The following is a 14,824-nucleotide window of genomic DNA, read 5'->3' on the forward strand; positions in this document are numbered from 1 at the left end:
TTGTGCTTTCCCCCCCCCAATTACAAGAATTGGATTCATACTAAAATGGTATCTCTTCAGAAATAAGCAGTTATAGGTGGCTGATTAAAATTGAGTTTTATCTTTTTAAACCAAGAAATATAGACTAACTCATATCTGTTATATTTTAAAATTGCATATTATTAAATTTTAAAACAGGAATTTTAACTAGAGTTTTGTTATATGTAATTTCAGATATTTTGATAACCACTTATTCAAGTGATTATAAAGTTGATACAATGATAAAAATACCTTCAGTGAGAATATGAATCATATTTTCAATATTAGAACAAGGCAGTTACAAAATCAGTAATTTGACTTCACCAATATAGTAATGAATGCCATTGTGTATGCCTTCATATTTTAAAATCCACAAGTATTTCTAGTTCATATTGTTCTTATCCAGATTAAAATACTGCATGCACTTAGGCGAAATTATTTTTGCCAATTGGAAAAAAAAAAGAAAGCAAGTCCTTTCCAAATGATTTTTTGGCTTAAGGTACAGAATAAAGAGACTTGATTTTATATTAAAGCCAATATAAAAGGAAGCTGTGTAACACATACATATTTTGAGCTTTTCCCCATAAAGTAGTTCAAATTAACGGCTTTCTTTGAAACACAAATTGGATTGTTAGAAGTAAATTTTAAAAAATTTGCAGTTTTGGCTTAGTTGGAAAAAGAAAGCCAACTTGCCAGAGACACCTTTGTATTAGAACCTTGTTTTCTTAGTACCTTGTTTACAGTAGTTTTTGAATATTAGAAAATTAGTTCATGGTTGTGTCTAAAAGATTGATACAGTTGGAAATCTTGTAATCTTTTTTCAGAATGCACTTTGCTAATATTGAATGAATTTGCCATTGAATATTACTAGGTCTTTGTTCTCAGATTAGTGACAGATCCCTTAGCTGCTTCTGTTTCTTAACTGTTTGAATGTCTTTTTTTTTTTCTGTGAAAGTTAATGTTTTTTCATTTTGTTTATCTCTAGCTAAAATTTAGTGTTTTAGGTAGTCACTTCTGGTAAAATAAATAAAAGCATGGCTTTTATAATAGAATATTACAGTAGTAACATAAATCTAACATTAAATATAAAGATTAGAGTTAAAAGATACCCCCTTATGTTCTTTATAGTAATGCTGGACCAATATTATAATTTTAACTTCCATAATCTTTCATATGCTTATTCTGATTTTTGCTGTAGAAAATCAGAGTTAGTATTTGGCTTGGTTCAAGTATATAAGGTTGACAAGTATGTCTAATGCATGTTGTTGAGCCGATAATCTTTTTGGTAGTTGTTATATAAGCTATAGCCATATTTTTGATTTGTTATTGGTAGTCAATCTTAGATGTTTTTTAGTGGGAGCAAAACGGTAGAGGGATGTGTGTGTGTGTGTGTGTGTGTGTGTGTGTGTATTTTAACAGCAACAGAGTTCTGAAACAGGAAATCATTCTTATCATATTCATCCAGAGACCTAGGAAGAAGGTAATTGTTTGGTATACTCGTTAAAACCAGTTAGTTGAGCAACCTAAATATTTAGAAGTTCTCAGATGTATCCTTGCAGAGTTGTGGACAGAATATTTCAGGATTAACAACTACTCTCAAGAAAAATTGATTAAATTAACTGAAGGGACTAATAGTGCCTCAGCTAATACACTAAAAAATTACACTTTGGATTATAGAGTATTGCTAGCGTTATCAGTGACTTCATAAGATATTTTTCAGTGATTAATTTGTTTCAATTTAAATAATTAAAGTTCAGAGTGCCATTATTGTTCCTTTAAAAAAGATTTTTTTTTTTAACTTGGTGTAATTTTACTATATCTGGTTTGAAATTCTTTCAAAATGATTCTTAAATTTAAACAATTCAGTAGAAAAAAGTTAATCCTATTTCAAATGTTTGTTTTTGGAAATTATCTTTCCCTGTTTGTTAATGTACATATGCACATAATTACATACTTGTAATCAGTATTTTCCTACTGTTCTGTGAGCTTTTCCCCCCACAGACTTTCATTTGTCAGTGGGTACTTGTTATTTTCAAAGCTATATGGGTAATAGTTCATCAGGCTAACTACTAGTATTATGCTTTGCGTAGGGCACTGTGTTAGGATTCTCTTCATGTTTTTTCTTTTATAAACAGCATTGTTGTGAATATCTTTGTATAGTTTACTTTTGTCTTTGTTTTTTTAGAGGATAATAGAGTGGGATTGTTGGATTAAAAGGTAACAATATTTTATAGCTCTTTATCACAGGTTGTAGATTTCTTTTTTAAAATACATTTTTATTGATTTCAGAGAGGAAGGGAGAGGGAGAGAAAGAGAGATAGAAATACCAATGATGAGAGAGAATCACTGATCAGCTGCCCCGGCACACCCTCTACTGGGGATCAAGCCCGAAGCCCGGGCATGTGCCCTTCACCAGAATCCAGCCTGGGACCCTTCAGTCCTCAGGCGGATGCTCTATCCACTGAGCCAAACCGGCTAGGGCATAGGTTGTAGATTTCTTGCCAAACGAACCAATTTATTCTGTTGCTTAGTAGGATTACTAGAAGTTCTTGATGTTTTCCTTTAGAAAGTGAGATCTAAACTTCTATTTCAAAGCAACAATATGTGTAAACTTTTCAGTCAAGACGGGTTATAAACATGTAAAAGTTGTGAGGTTTGAATTGTTTGGAAAAGTAGAAAACTTAAGTAGAGTTCATAAATTATTTGGCAGTAAGTTTTCCTTTCTGGGTTGGCACAGCAAGCAGATAATTTAAAAAGTGTTAAAAACAGCCTGGCCAATGTGGCTCCATGGTTGAGCATCGACCTATAAACCAGGAGATTACAGTTCGATGCCAGGTTGTGGGCTTGATCCCCCATAGGCGGCATTCAGGAGGTGGCTAATCGATTCTCTCTCATTGATGTTTCTATCTCTCTTCTTCTCCCTTACTCTCTAAAACCAATAAAAATATGTTAAATAAATTAAAAAATTGAAAAATGGGATATTTTAAAAAGTGTTTAAAAAAACTAAAATTTCTGCTAAAGTGAATTTAACATACTGGAATTCTTTTTATAATTTTTTTATAAAAACACTTTTGTAATGAGACATTTAAACTAAAAAAGGACATTTCTAACTCATTCAGTCTCAGATAATAACCCCTTATTTACAGTTATAAAGCCCTTTCAGTTTCATGGACTTAAAGATATTTCCAGATATCCCATTTGATCCTTAAAACAGCCAGTGGCAAAGTTACAGCTAGAGTTACTATCATTATTTTATAGAAAACTAAAACAAAAGTATGTGAGGCCCAAAGATACTGAGTAACTTAACCTGAAGTTAGGCTTTTAAGGTACAAAGCCGAGAATAAAATTGTTAGTGATGATATGCATTAACTGCTTAGTACAAGGTCTGACATTTGTAAATATTTTAAAGGTTCCTGTGTCTTGTATTATACCTGGCCATTCATTATTTTTAAAATCCCTAATTTGGGGAGCATTCTTCTTAATATTTTTGTAGTTCATTCTTTTTGTACCCTTTCAGTTTAGAAAATAAGAGTTTAAGCTGCGTTATTTGGTATGTACAGGAATGATTATATGCCTTATATATTAGGACAAATTGTTATTAAATAATGAACAATTAGCACTTTATTAACTGGAAAATTAAAGGAACTATTTCTGCTTTTCTCCCAGTATGAATTTTCAATTTAGAAACCAGATCCAAACATTTACCACACTCAATAGGGAAAAATAAAACCTAGTAAGAAGTGAAGTCTTTCATTTAAATGAGGAAGTCATATAAGTCCAGAGAGTGGCTAGTATTTAAAGCATAATTTGAGTAGAAGAGATAATGTGGATATAACTGTGACATCCTTGGAAAGTATTTGTTAAATTCAAACTTGTAAAAATTTTTTGAGAGAAAGTAAACTTAGTTTCATTTCCTTTCACCTGGCCTTAAGTGTCTGCTGGTTGAAAGCACTGATGGAAAGCAGGGAAAATCTCCAGAAATTCTTGGAAAATAAAATTAAATGGTGAAGTATTGGTAGTTGCTAACTTGCTTTGATTCTTGTTTTCTCTTATTAGTCTGACTTTATTCTTTCACTCTTTAAAAAAAATAATGTATTTTTATTTATTTCAGAAAGGAAGGAAGAGAGAGAGAGAGAAAGAGAGAGAACGAGAACAATGATGAGAGAGAATGATTGGTTGGCTGCCTCCTGCACGATCATTGAGTGCGTAATCCAGGCATGTGCCCTGACTGGAATCAAACAGTCACCTCCTAGTTCATAGATCGATGCTCAACACAGCCACACCAGCTGGACTCTTTCTTCACTCTTGCTGCTGTTTTTAGTTCAGTGTTCCTCTGGTGAACCAGGCGACTTCAGATTTGCTTTTGATGCATTTTGACCACTACCTCTCTAAATCTGTTTATCACTTTCTGTTTGGCCAGTCATGTTCCGTGTATGTTACAGCTCAGTGATGGCGAACCTATGACACGCGTGTCAGAGGTGAAATGTGAACTCATTTTTTTGATTGATTTTTCTTTGTTAAATGGCATTTAAATATATAAAATAAATATCAAAAATATAAGTCTTTGTTTTACTGTGGTTGCAAATATAAAAAAATTTCTATATGTGACAAGGCACCAGAGTTAAGTTAGGGTTTTTCAAAATGCTGACACGCCAAGCTCAAAAGTTTCGCCATCACTGTTATAGCTTCATGTTGTTACTATAACTTGCAGTTAACTAGAATTTTAAGAAAAGCTTGTTTTGTGATCTATGGAAATAATTTTCCTTAAAATAATTATGAGGGGGGAAAAAAGGCAGGTTTTGTTTTATATACTAGCACTGCATTTTAGTTTATAACTTGTTCAGGGATAAGCATATCTATGTATTATATAGAGTACAACAAAGAAACTGTTCAGAACTGCTTTACTTTCAGTAATCATCATAATTAAAATAAGATTTAGTCATTAGGTGAAAATTTAATATTAAACACTACTTCTTATTCAAAAGTATATCCAGTAAGTGCTGGTTAAGGCTGTTCTGTATTACAAATCATTTTTCTCTCAGTCTTGGTTTAAAATGTCTAAAAACATGTCATAAAAATTTTAATGTATGGGGAAGCAAAACAGTTATATTAGAGATTTTGTTTATTGGTATAATACCTGGAATAAGAAGTATTTGCCTCAAAATTCAGCACTCATTAGTTGCTGACATCAGTTTTGGAAACGATTTTTGTCTTGTCTCTTAAATAAGATTTTAAGTTTTAACATTTGATTGGTAAATCACTTGCATTTTTGCCTACTTTCTTGAAAATTTTACATTTTCATTAATGATTTGGAAATATAAAATAATTATAATCTTACGTGAGGCAGCCTGGTATAAAAAGTTGGGGCTTTGTAATTATGTACATAATGGGTTTGAATCATAACATTACTTATTGGCTTTGGGATCTTGGGCAGTTATCCAAACTTTTTGACCCTCAGAATTTTGTCATCTATGAAATGGTAATATTGCTTCATAGGATTGTTAGGATTACATGAGAATTTATTTGGCATACTGTCTGGCACATGTTCTTTCTAGTTTATGATGAATGCCAAAATCTTGGGTAAAATCTTAAACTCTATAAATAAGGAAGGTGAGAATCTGAAGCAAATGAAACCTTAAAAAGACTGAATAGAAAGATTTCTCTTTATAGAAAGGATTTGATAGTAACCCTGCAGGAGATTGCAGGGCAATGGATTGTTCCTCTGCAAGAGACTGCCAGGGTGATGTAGGCCTTTGACTAATTATTTCCTAATTAAATTGAATTCCCTGCCATGGCATCCTTAAACTAGGTCTAATCTTCTGCCAGTCCTGCTCCTAATCTTCTACCAGTCCTGTTGCCTTCTCCATAAAGCTTCGTGCATGAGCTGCAATGGACTGCTCACTTTTTTTGAATATTTTATGTATGTCCATATCTGCTCTATACTCTGCTTGGAGTGTTGTAATTGCTCTCCTTTCTTCTGTCTACTGTCTGACTTCTTAAGGATTATCTAACATGTTACCTACTTTGTGAAACTTTATCTCTGCCCCTACAGAATTAATCCCGTTTTCTCTAGCTCTTAAAACATCTTGATATGTACATAATAGGGCTTTTGGCACAGTTGTAGGTCTCTGTGTCTGTCTTCTCTGATAAAATAAGTAACTCCTTGAGTGCAGTAGTCTTAACTTTAAATTCTCAGTGCCCCTTCCAATGTTCCATATGTGTTTGAATGGTTAAGTGAATGAAGGAAGAGGCCAATTGAGTTTAATGAGTACTTAACAGTTTTCTTAATTTTTAAGTTAACTGAGTTTTTTGCAAACTTATTTACTTTATTAGAATTCATAGTGCAAGAATAAACTTGAATTTAGTCCTGCTTAAAATGACTACATTTAAAGGGGTTTTATACTTCTGTGCTTTTTTTTTATAAAGCTAAAATAAGCTTTATAAACTCTCACTGAAATTAATGGTTAGGCTAGGTATGTTTGTTAGTAGAAGTAATTACTACTTAATAAGAAATAGTTCTCTTGTATTCGTCAGGAAAACTTGCATGTTTTGAATGGGTATTTTGAACTAGAATGTATTTATAATTTTATAGATAGGAATTCCAGATTGGTGGTAGCTGCCACTGCTTTGGTTTTCTCCTTCAGCCTCACTTTCTTTTGTTAGCATCACATTTTCTTGCCCTGGCCAGGTAGCTCAGTTGGTTAGTGTGTTGTCCCCATACCCTAAGGTTACGGGTGTGATCCCCCGTCAGGGCACATAAAAGAATCAACCAGTGGCCGAGACCCGTTTGGCTCAGTGGATAGAGCATCCGCCTGCGGACTGAAGGGTCCCAGGTTCGATTCCGGTCAGGGGTATGTACCTGGGTTGCGGGCATTTCCCCAGTGGGGGATGTGCAGGAGGCAGCTGATCAATGTTTCTCTCTCATTGATGTTTCTGGCTCTCTATCTCTCTCCCTTCCTCTCTGTAAAAAATCAATAAAATATATTAAAAAAAAAAATCAACCAGTGAATGCATAAATAAGTAGAACAATAGTCGGTTTCTCTCCCCCGCTTCCTCTCTCTCAAATCTATAATAATAAAAATGTATTTTTAAAAAGCCCCACTTTTTTTATGTTTGTGCTCCAAGATACAGTTAAAAAGAAAAGATTATTCATTTTTAGGAATTGTACTGCTATAGGCTTGATTTGAACCTCTATTCTCTTCTGCTTTTTTCCCCTCATGAATGGACATAATGCCCTGAAGCAGTGGTCGGCAAACTGCAGCTGGTGAGCCACATGCGGCTCTTTGGCCCCTTGAGTGTGGCTCTTCCACAAAATACCGACTTCTGCACATGGGCCACGAAGTTTCAATCGCACTGTACATGCGCGCCCGCACATGGTATTTTGTGGAAGAGCCACACTGAAGGAGCCAAAGAGCCGCATGTGGCTTGCGAGCCGCAGTTTGCCGACCACTGCCCTAAAGCATGTCAATAATTGACCAAGAGCTACATTTGCAGTGCGTCTACTTTATTATATGAGAACTAGGGGTCGGTGCATGGATTCATGCACTGGTGGGGGGTCCCTCAGCCTGGCCCGCAGGGATCGGGCTGAAACTAGCTCTCCCACATTCCCCAAGTGGTCCTAGATTGTGAGAGGACAGTTCTTGGGTGATGCACCCTGGAATCGGGCTCCCTCCTCTCTTGTTCCGGGTGATGCACCCGAGAACCGTAGCTGCCAACTCACCGCAGCGCTGCAGCTCCTGTGTTGAGCACCTGCCCCCTGGTGGTCAGTGAGTATCATTGCTACCCATTGGCTGGCCACTTAGGCTTTTATATAGTTGTACATATATAAAAGCCTAAGCAACCGTTATGACCATTTGCTATGATGCACACTGACCACCAGGGGACAGACACTCAATGCAGGACTGCCCCCTGGTGGTCAGTGCACTCCCACAGCCAACTTCCCGTGGCTGGCCAACCTCCTGTGGTCCCTCCCCCCCACCAGCCTGTCCCGATTGGCCCTGTTCAGGACTGGGCAAGATGGCCCCAATTGGCCCTGATTGCCGGCCAGGCCGAGGAACCCCACCTATGCATGAATTCGTGCACTGGGCTTCTAGTATATAGATAATAGATGATAGCTAGTATTTGTGATGTTAAAAATGATCATCCTAATAGTTTTCTTTTGGGAATCTTTACAGTAGAAGAACCCTTTGAGATTTGGGGTGATTTTATGTATCTTAAATTGGCAAGAATTGTCCCTGGCACATAGGAAATGTTATTTAAATCATAGATACTATTATTATAATAATTTTTGGGGATAGAAATTCAACATTTAAAAAACTACATACAGAGATGATTCCTAGTTATACAGGCCAAGACAGTATTTTCTCATGATACTTAGTAAATAGACTTGGAGATAATTAAAAAGAAACACAATTTTAAACATCTATTACAGAAACAGTGCAGGTGCATTGTTCCCAAAATAGAAAATACAAAAATTAGAAAAAATATATATTCCCACCACCTAGAGATTATTACTTTTAGTACCTTAGTCAGTCTGTAATTTTTTTGTGTACATACACTATTTGGATTTTTTTTTTTTAACATTTTACTGGGATGGTATCACACTGTACATTCTCTTTTACAACCTCCCCCCCACCCATTAATGTCTACTTATTCATTTCAGTAGATTTTCATTTCATCTAATACTCAGATTATATTCAAATTTATTTAGTTGGCTCAAAAATGTCCTTTATGTTGGTTTGCTAAAACAGTATCCATAACAGCATTATACCTGTGAACTTGGCTGTTAGACCCTTTAAGTCTTTTAAAATATATGTGCAAATATTTCTTTACCCAGAAAGAAAATGTTATTTCTTTTATAAAATATTTTTATCCAAAATATAATGTATACATTGTTGTGCACATTTTTTTCTTAGTCTGTAAATCTATCCAACCAGTACATAGTAATCATATGAATAGAACATAGATTATACATACAACCTTTTCTTAATTATCAAAATAAAAGCTTTCAGTAATTTGATAATTATCTTTGGTTTGAAAATAATAGTGAAATCAGCTTAATAATGTGAGCAAGCAGAAAAAAAATTTAGAAAAGGGCACTGAATATGCTGAATTTTGAATTGTATTTGGAAGGTGAATGGGTCCAGAAGTAGGTGGGCGGGGAACTTTAGAGATGGTCTTGAAGGGAGGCTTTAGGCAGATTAGCTTGGCTCATCTGAAAGATTCCAGTCAGAAAATCCTGGGATTAGAGAGGATTGATAGAGCTCAAGAAGAAATGAGAGCTGGTATGATGGACACAATGCATAGAAATGTAGATTGTTGGTAGTTTTTTCTAGTTAGTCTGATATAAATTAATCTGAAGTGTAGATGTTTGTTGTTATGCCAACTGTAGTGTGTAACAAGGGACTAGAATAAGGCATGCTAAATATTGATTACCTTGATAGGAAATGAGAGTAAGTTTCTATCCCAGTTCAGTATTATCAAGTCAACACTAAGGGTGAGGAGATCTTAATGGTTGTCTCAATGTAATCATGTGAAATGGGAAATTGAACTCTAAAAGGGTTAAGTGACTTGTCCAAATTATACGTTTTAAATCTGATGTCCTAATTCTTAATTGTATCTACTTGTCTGTAAACCATGGTGTCTTTTATAATCAGGAAAATTGGAGGTTGTGTAAATTTTTGTTGTCTTGTTTTTAATTGGCTTTTTGGTTTTTGTCCCAAGACATTCAGTATTTGTGATTATAAAGTCTGAGGTTTTCATTTTCCATATATATCTAAATACTATAGTATGGCAGCTACCTTAGGTACATTTTTAATGTACTAAGTAGAGGGATTTTAAAATTATTTTGCTAAAAAACTTTGAGGATTTTAAAAAAATTAATGTATTTAATTGTATTAATTATACATGATAGTTTATAGATAAATTGACAATTTTCATTAGCAAAGCTGTAGGGAAAGCTTCCCAGATAATGTTTTAAAATGTGTACATGTACTTTTCATTGTTCCATATTTCAGATATTTTCTTAACTTAAGTACTCAGATATTTATCCAAACATTATTGCTATGGGGTTTCCTGCAGAAAGACTTGAAGGTGTATACAGGAACAATATTGATGATGTAGTAAGGTAAGAACTCTTAATTTTTAATTTTGAATATTGATATATTAATGTTGTATTTTCATTTAGAAAATATATCTAAACCACCGAAAAAGATGTACTTTGTCATGTAAACTTGATGTGGATATTATGTTGGTGTTCTATAACTATTTTTTTTCTTAATATGTCTAATGGGCCTCAATAGGATACAACTCATTTGAATTTGATAAGAACAAACTTTTTACTTAATCAGGTGTATGTGCTATGCTTTCGTGGACTCTATACAAAGTGCCCTTCAGTAGGTTAATGCCTGGATTCATTACACTGTGATTTTTATGTATTTATTTTTTATTTTACAATTGGGGGTTAGGCTTAAAATTCTTGAGTGTATTTATTTACTTACATATATTTATCCTAAGGTATATACACTGAGTGGCCAGATTATTATGACCACCTGACGTTTGTAGGCAGATTAGCTATAATTTCGCACTGAAGTTGATAGAGGGCCACACCGTTATAAATAGGGAAGCAGGTTGTTTACCGCGACAGTAGAAGTGATTTTTTTCTGAAGATATGGGTAAACAACATGATTTGACAGCCTTTGAATGTGGGATATATTTGAACGTGAGTCGCCAGATTATTATGACCACCCCATCAGTACTTCGTTGGGCCACTTTTTGCCTTCAATACTGCGGCGATTCTTCTTGGCATTGTCTCCACGAGATGTTGAAAGGTGATGCAAGGAATCTGACACCATGCCTGATGAATAGCACTGTCCAGTTCTGTGAGAGTTGATGGCTGTGGAACCAGCTGCCTGATGGCTCTTTTAACTTCCTCCCACAAATGCTCAATTGGATTGAGATCTGGTGACTGTGTGGGCCACCTAAGTAAGGTAAAGTCTCCCTCGTGTTCTTGAAACCACTCCTGCACAATACGAGCACCGTGGCATGACGCATTGTCTTGTTGGAAGAAGCCATCTCCATTGGAATACGCCATCAACATGATAAGATGAACTTGATCAGCAACGATACTTAGGTATGTTGTGCTATTCAGACATTGTTCCACACGAATTAAAGGGCCCAAATCACGCCAGGAAAACATGCCCCAAACCATAACACTGCCCCCACCAGCTTGAAGGGTTGTACTCATGCATGTGGGGTGCATGCTTTCATGCTGTTTCCGCCAAATTCTCACTCTGCCATCGCATGATACAACTGGAAACGTGATTCATCAGACCACATGACTTTTTTCCAATGCTCAACTGTCCAATTTTGTGTTCCTGTGCAAATTGGAGACGTTTTATCTTGGTAACTGCAGACAGCAAAGGTGTTCAAACAGGCCTTCAGCTTCCATTATCCCATACGGTGCAGTGTACGGCTATTTTGCCTACAAACGTCAAGTGGTCATAATAATCTGGCCACTAAGAGTGTGTGTGTGTGTGTGTGTGTGTGTGTGTGTGTGTGTGTGTGTATACCACGTTCAAAGGCTGTTAATTTGCGTTGTTTACCCATATCTTCAGAAAAAAAATCACTTCTGTCGTGGTAAACAACCTGCTTCCCTGTTTATAATGGTCTGGCCTTCTAGCAACTTCAGCGCAAAATTACAGCTAATTTGCCTATAAATGTCAGGTGGTTATAATAATCTGGCCACTCAGTGTATAATCAATATACCATGTAGTTTTACATATAGCAGTTTATAATGGGTCATAAATGTACCAAACACCTGAAGAAGTATTTGGTGCAAAGAATCTTGAAAAAAAATGCTGGGCATACCAAGACTAACTTTGTCCATTTTATAATTTTGCATAATTTTCTTAGTGTAATTATCATTCAGCTCAGAACAAGGCTGAATGAAAAGGCCATTTAATTAATTTCTATGTGTTTATGACCTAACAGTACATGGTATATTTTATGAGAGAAGGAATTTGTATCTGCTGTGTAAATAGTCTTAGTATATTTTCTGATGTCAGTGCAAAAATCTGTTATGAATAAATTAACTGTAAAATATTACTAGAAACTATAATGGCTTTTAAAAGTTAAAATTTGGGTTATCTTTGAAGATTTTCAATTTAAATATTTGATGGTTATGAGAATTAAATGTTATAATTAGTTTTAAAGCATTATGCAATGTAGAATTCTTTTTATAATAGTTGTCTAAGTATATAAGCCTACTTATACCCTTATATGAGCTAACCATAAGTTGTTAATTTTTAGCAATTCTTTTGAACCAAAGTATATTAATATTTTTGCAGTACTGAATTGTGTCCAATTGGATTTTTGTAGTGTTCACATTGTGTTCAGAATTAAATTTCAGTTTCTACAAAAACTACAAAAGAACCCAAAACTATTTTCTTTGTGGTTTCTGTTAGAATATAGATAGCATACATGAGGCTGTCAGAAGTACTACTTAAACTGAAAAGAGGGAAATGAACTTGCCCTTTTCATAGGCAAGACACGGGAAGGATGCTTAACATTGAAGCAGTTTGAGCTGGCTTAGTCAGTGATAACACATCAACAGAAAATGCAATGGGTGATAGAAAAAAGAATGAGCAAAGTAAATTTTGATTGAGAGATAGAGAGTCTGGGAAATGAGCAGTGCAGTCACCAGGCATGTATTCTCTGTTGTGCAGGAGTATTTAGCAGGCCTCTTTATGACTTAGATGAACTATCTCATAAGATGATCTACTACACATTACTGTAATTCTGTATTCAACCAAATAATGATTTAACCAAGTCAGATTAGTACTTATATTGGGAAAGAGTAAAGATGAGTTCTGTGATCATTGTGAGGATATTTTTTGTGGTAATCTAGTGTGCTAGTTTTTTCATTATTCTCTTGTGAATGTGAATTAATATCTTTTGACTGAGTCACTGAGGCTAAATGATCCTCTTTTATGTTACTGATAAGTCAGTTTCTGAAGCAATACATTTGATTATCAGACCTTAAACTAATAACTTCACCAAGAAAATACTATGCTGGGAAGTATTTTGATCTTTGATCTTTTGACTTCATAACCACTGCTTTTATGCTTCTGAATTAAGATTCACACTTTTAGTTTGTGTAACCAAAGTTGAAGTTTATTCTATCTGCTTTAATGTATCTAGTTTATTTTATCTAGCTTTTAACTTTTCAGATGTTATTCTTAAAAATATTTTATGTATATGGTTGGTTATGTAGCCAATGGTTGCTTTAGCTGACTGATCTTGTCACCTAATGGTAATGGTAATAGCATATAAAAAATGAATTATAAACTGACTGTAATAGTTGCGCTGTGCTTATTTTTGTTTAGTCTTTATTTTAATTTGGGGGATAAATGGCTAGTAAGACTTTGTTGGCTTCAGTTGCTTAACTCCTCCCACCCCCAAACTCCTTTTTTTTAAGGAGGAAAGGCTGAACAGAGACTGGGAAAGGAAGATGTAGTTTTTTCTGGAAGCTAAAGTGGAAATAAATAGTTCCTAAGTAATTTGTCTGTTAGGATTAACCTTGATTTTCTTGATAGTTCACACTGTATTGGAGATAGTAGTTATAATTGGTATTTTGCTTTTGGTCCAAAGATGATAACAGCAGTGAAAAAATGTCTATTTCCTTATACCTTTTCTGTTAATGAAACTATTTCTAGTTGGATTGTTCCTTACCCTGTTATTTGGGATGTCTAAAGAATATTATCTTTTTTCCTAATTCCATATTTTTCCTATTATTTTCCCCCAATCAGTAAATATTATGTAGAGTTCAGACTTTGTTGTTGTACATCAGTGCCTTGAATAAAAGAAATTCCAATTGTGAATACCTTAATGCTTAAATTGTCCAGCATTATTTAACTGTTTTGGGATATGCTTTATTATAGCAATGTGAATTGTATACTTGAGGTAATCAAAGTATATTTGTGACAAATATTTAACTTCTCCTTATTAGGTGACTTCCTAGGATCAGAAATTAATGTTAAAAAATAAACAAAAAGGGAAAGGAGGGGGAAAGTGAACCAAGGTGAAATTTTTTTTACAATCCTAATTGCAAATTTTTAAAAATATTTATTTTATTTCTTTGTAAGAAAACATCTTTACTCAAGGATATGTTGTTATTGATTTATCAGAGAGAGAAAAGGGGAGAGAGAAAACATCAATGTGAGAGAGAAACATTGACCGGTTGCCCCTCAACCTTTTGGTGTACGGGACAATGCTCCAACCAACTGAGCCACCGAGCCAGGGCACAAATGCTTTGTTTAATAAACAATCAGGATTGACACTACAGGACAAGGACAGCTCATAGAAGGGAAATTGAAGAGCTAACTCTTCCCAGACTGTTTTTCTTTTTTTCCTCTTACTACCACATTTTATCTCCCTTCCTTCTTGCCACTAGACTCTTGCTCCGACTAGCACTAGCTGGTAATATGAAACAATGTTTTATTCGGATAATTGATTATTCTTTGATATGTATGTTAGCCTTATCTCTCAGGCTAATACTGAAGATATCTAATTTATATGTTATCTGCTATAGATCTAAGCAGTCTTTAACCAATTAATACTTAATGTGTTTAACAGACATAGCCCGAGAACTGTTCTGTACCTAATAACATCTGGGAAATGTAGGTTTAAAGAGGTAAACTGGCTTTCTTACTGTAGATTCTCAAGTGAAATTATTATATGCTTTTCTCTCCCCCCTTCTTTTCCTCCCTTCTTTCCTCCTTGTCTCTTTCTTTTGTGTATTAAATAA

The 14,824-nt window shown here is 34.6% G+C and overlaps 1 protein-coding gene across 2 annotated transcripts in view; it reads left to right on the plus strand.

Annotated features, from left to right (window-relative positions):
• PTEN (phosphatase and tensin homolog) overlaps nucleotides 1-14,824 on the plus strand; it is an 87,649-nt gene that overhangs the window by 14,302 nt on the left and 58,523 nt on the right. For both annotated transcript variants that reach the window (XM_059662730.1, XM_059662729.1), the window contains exon 2: nucleotides 10,060-10,144. In XM_059662730.1, the coding sequence (XP_059518713.1) occupies nucleotides 10,060-10,144 (85 nt within the window). The remainder of the gene's footprint in view (nucleotides 1-10,059; nucleotides 10,145-14,824) is intronic.

The sequence above is a fragment of the Myotis daubentonii genome, chromosome 13, assembly GCF_963259705.1.
Source record: "Myotis daubentonii chromosome 13, mMyoDau2.1, whole genome shotgun sequence".
Lineage (NCBI taxonomy): Eukaryota > Metazoa > Chordata > Mammalia > Chiroptera > Vespertilionidae > Myotis > Myotis daubentonii.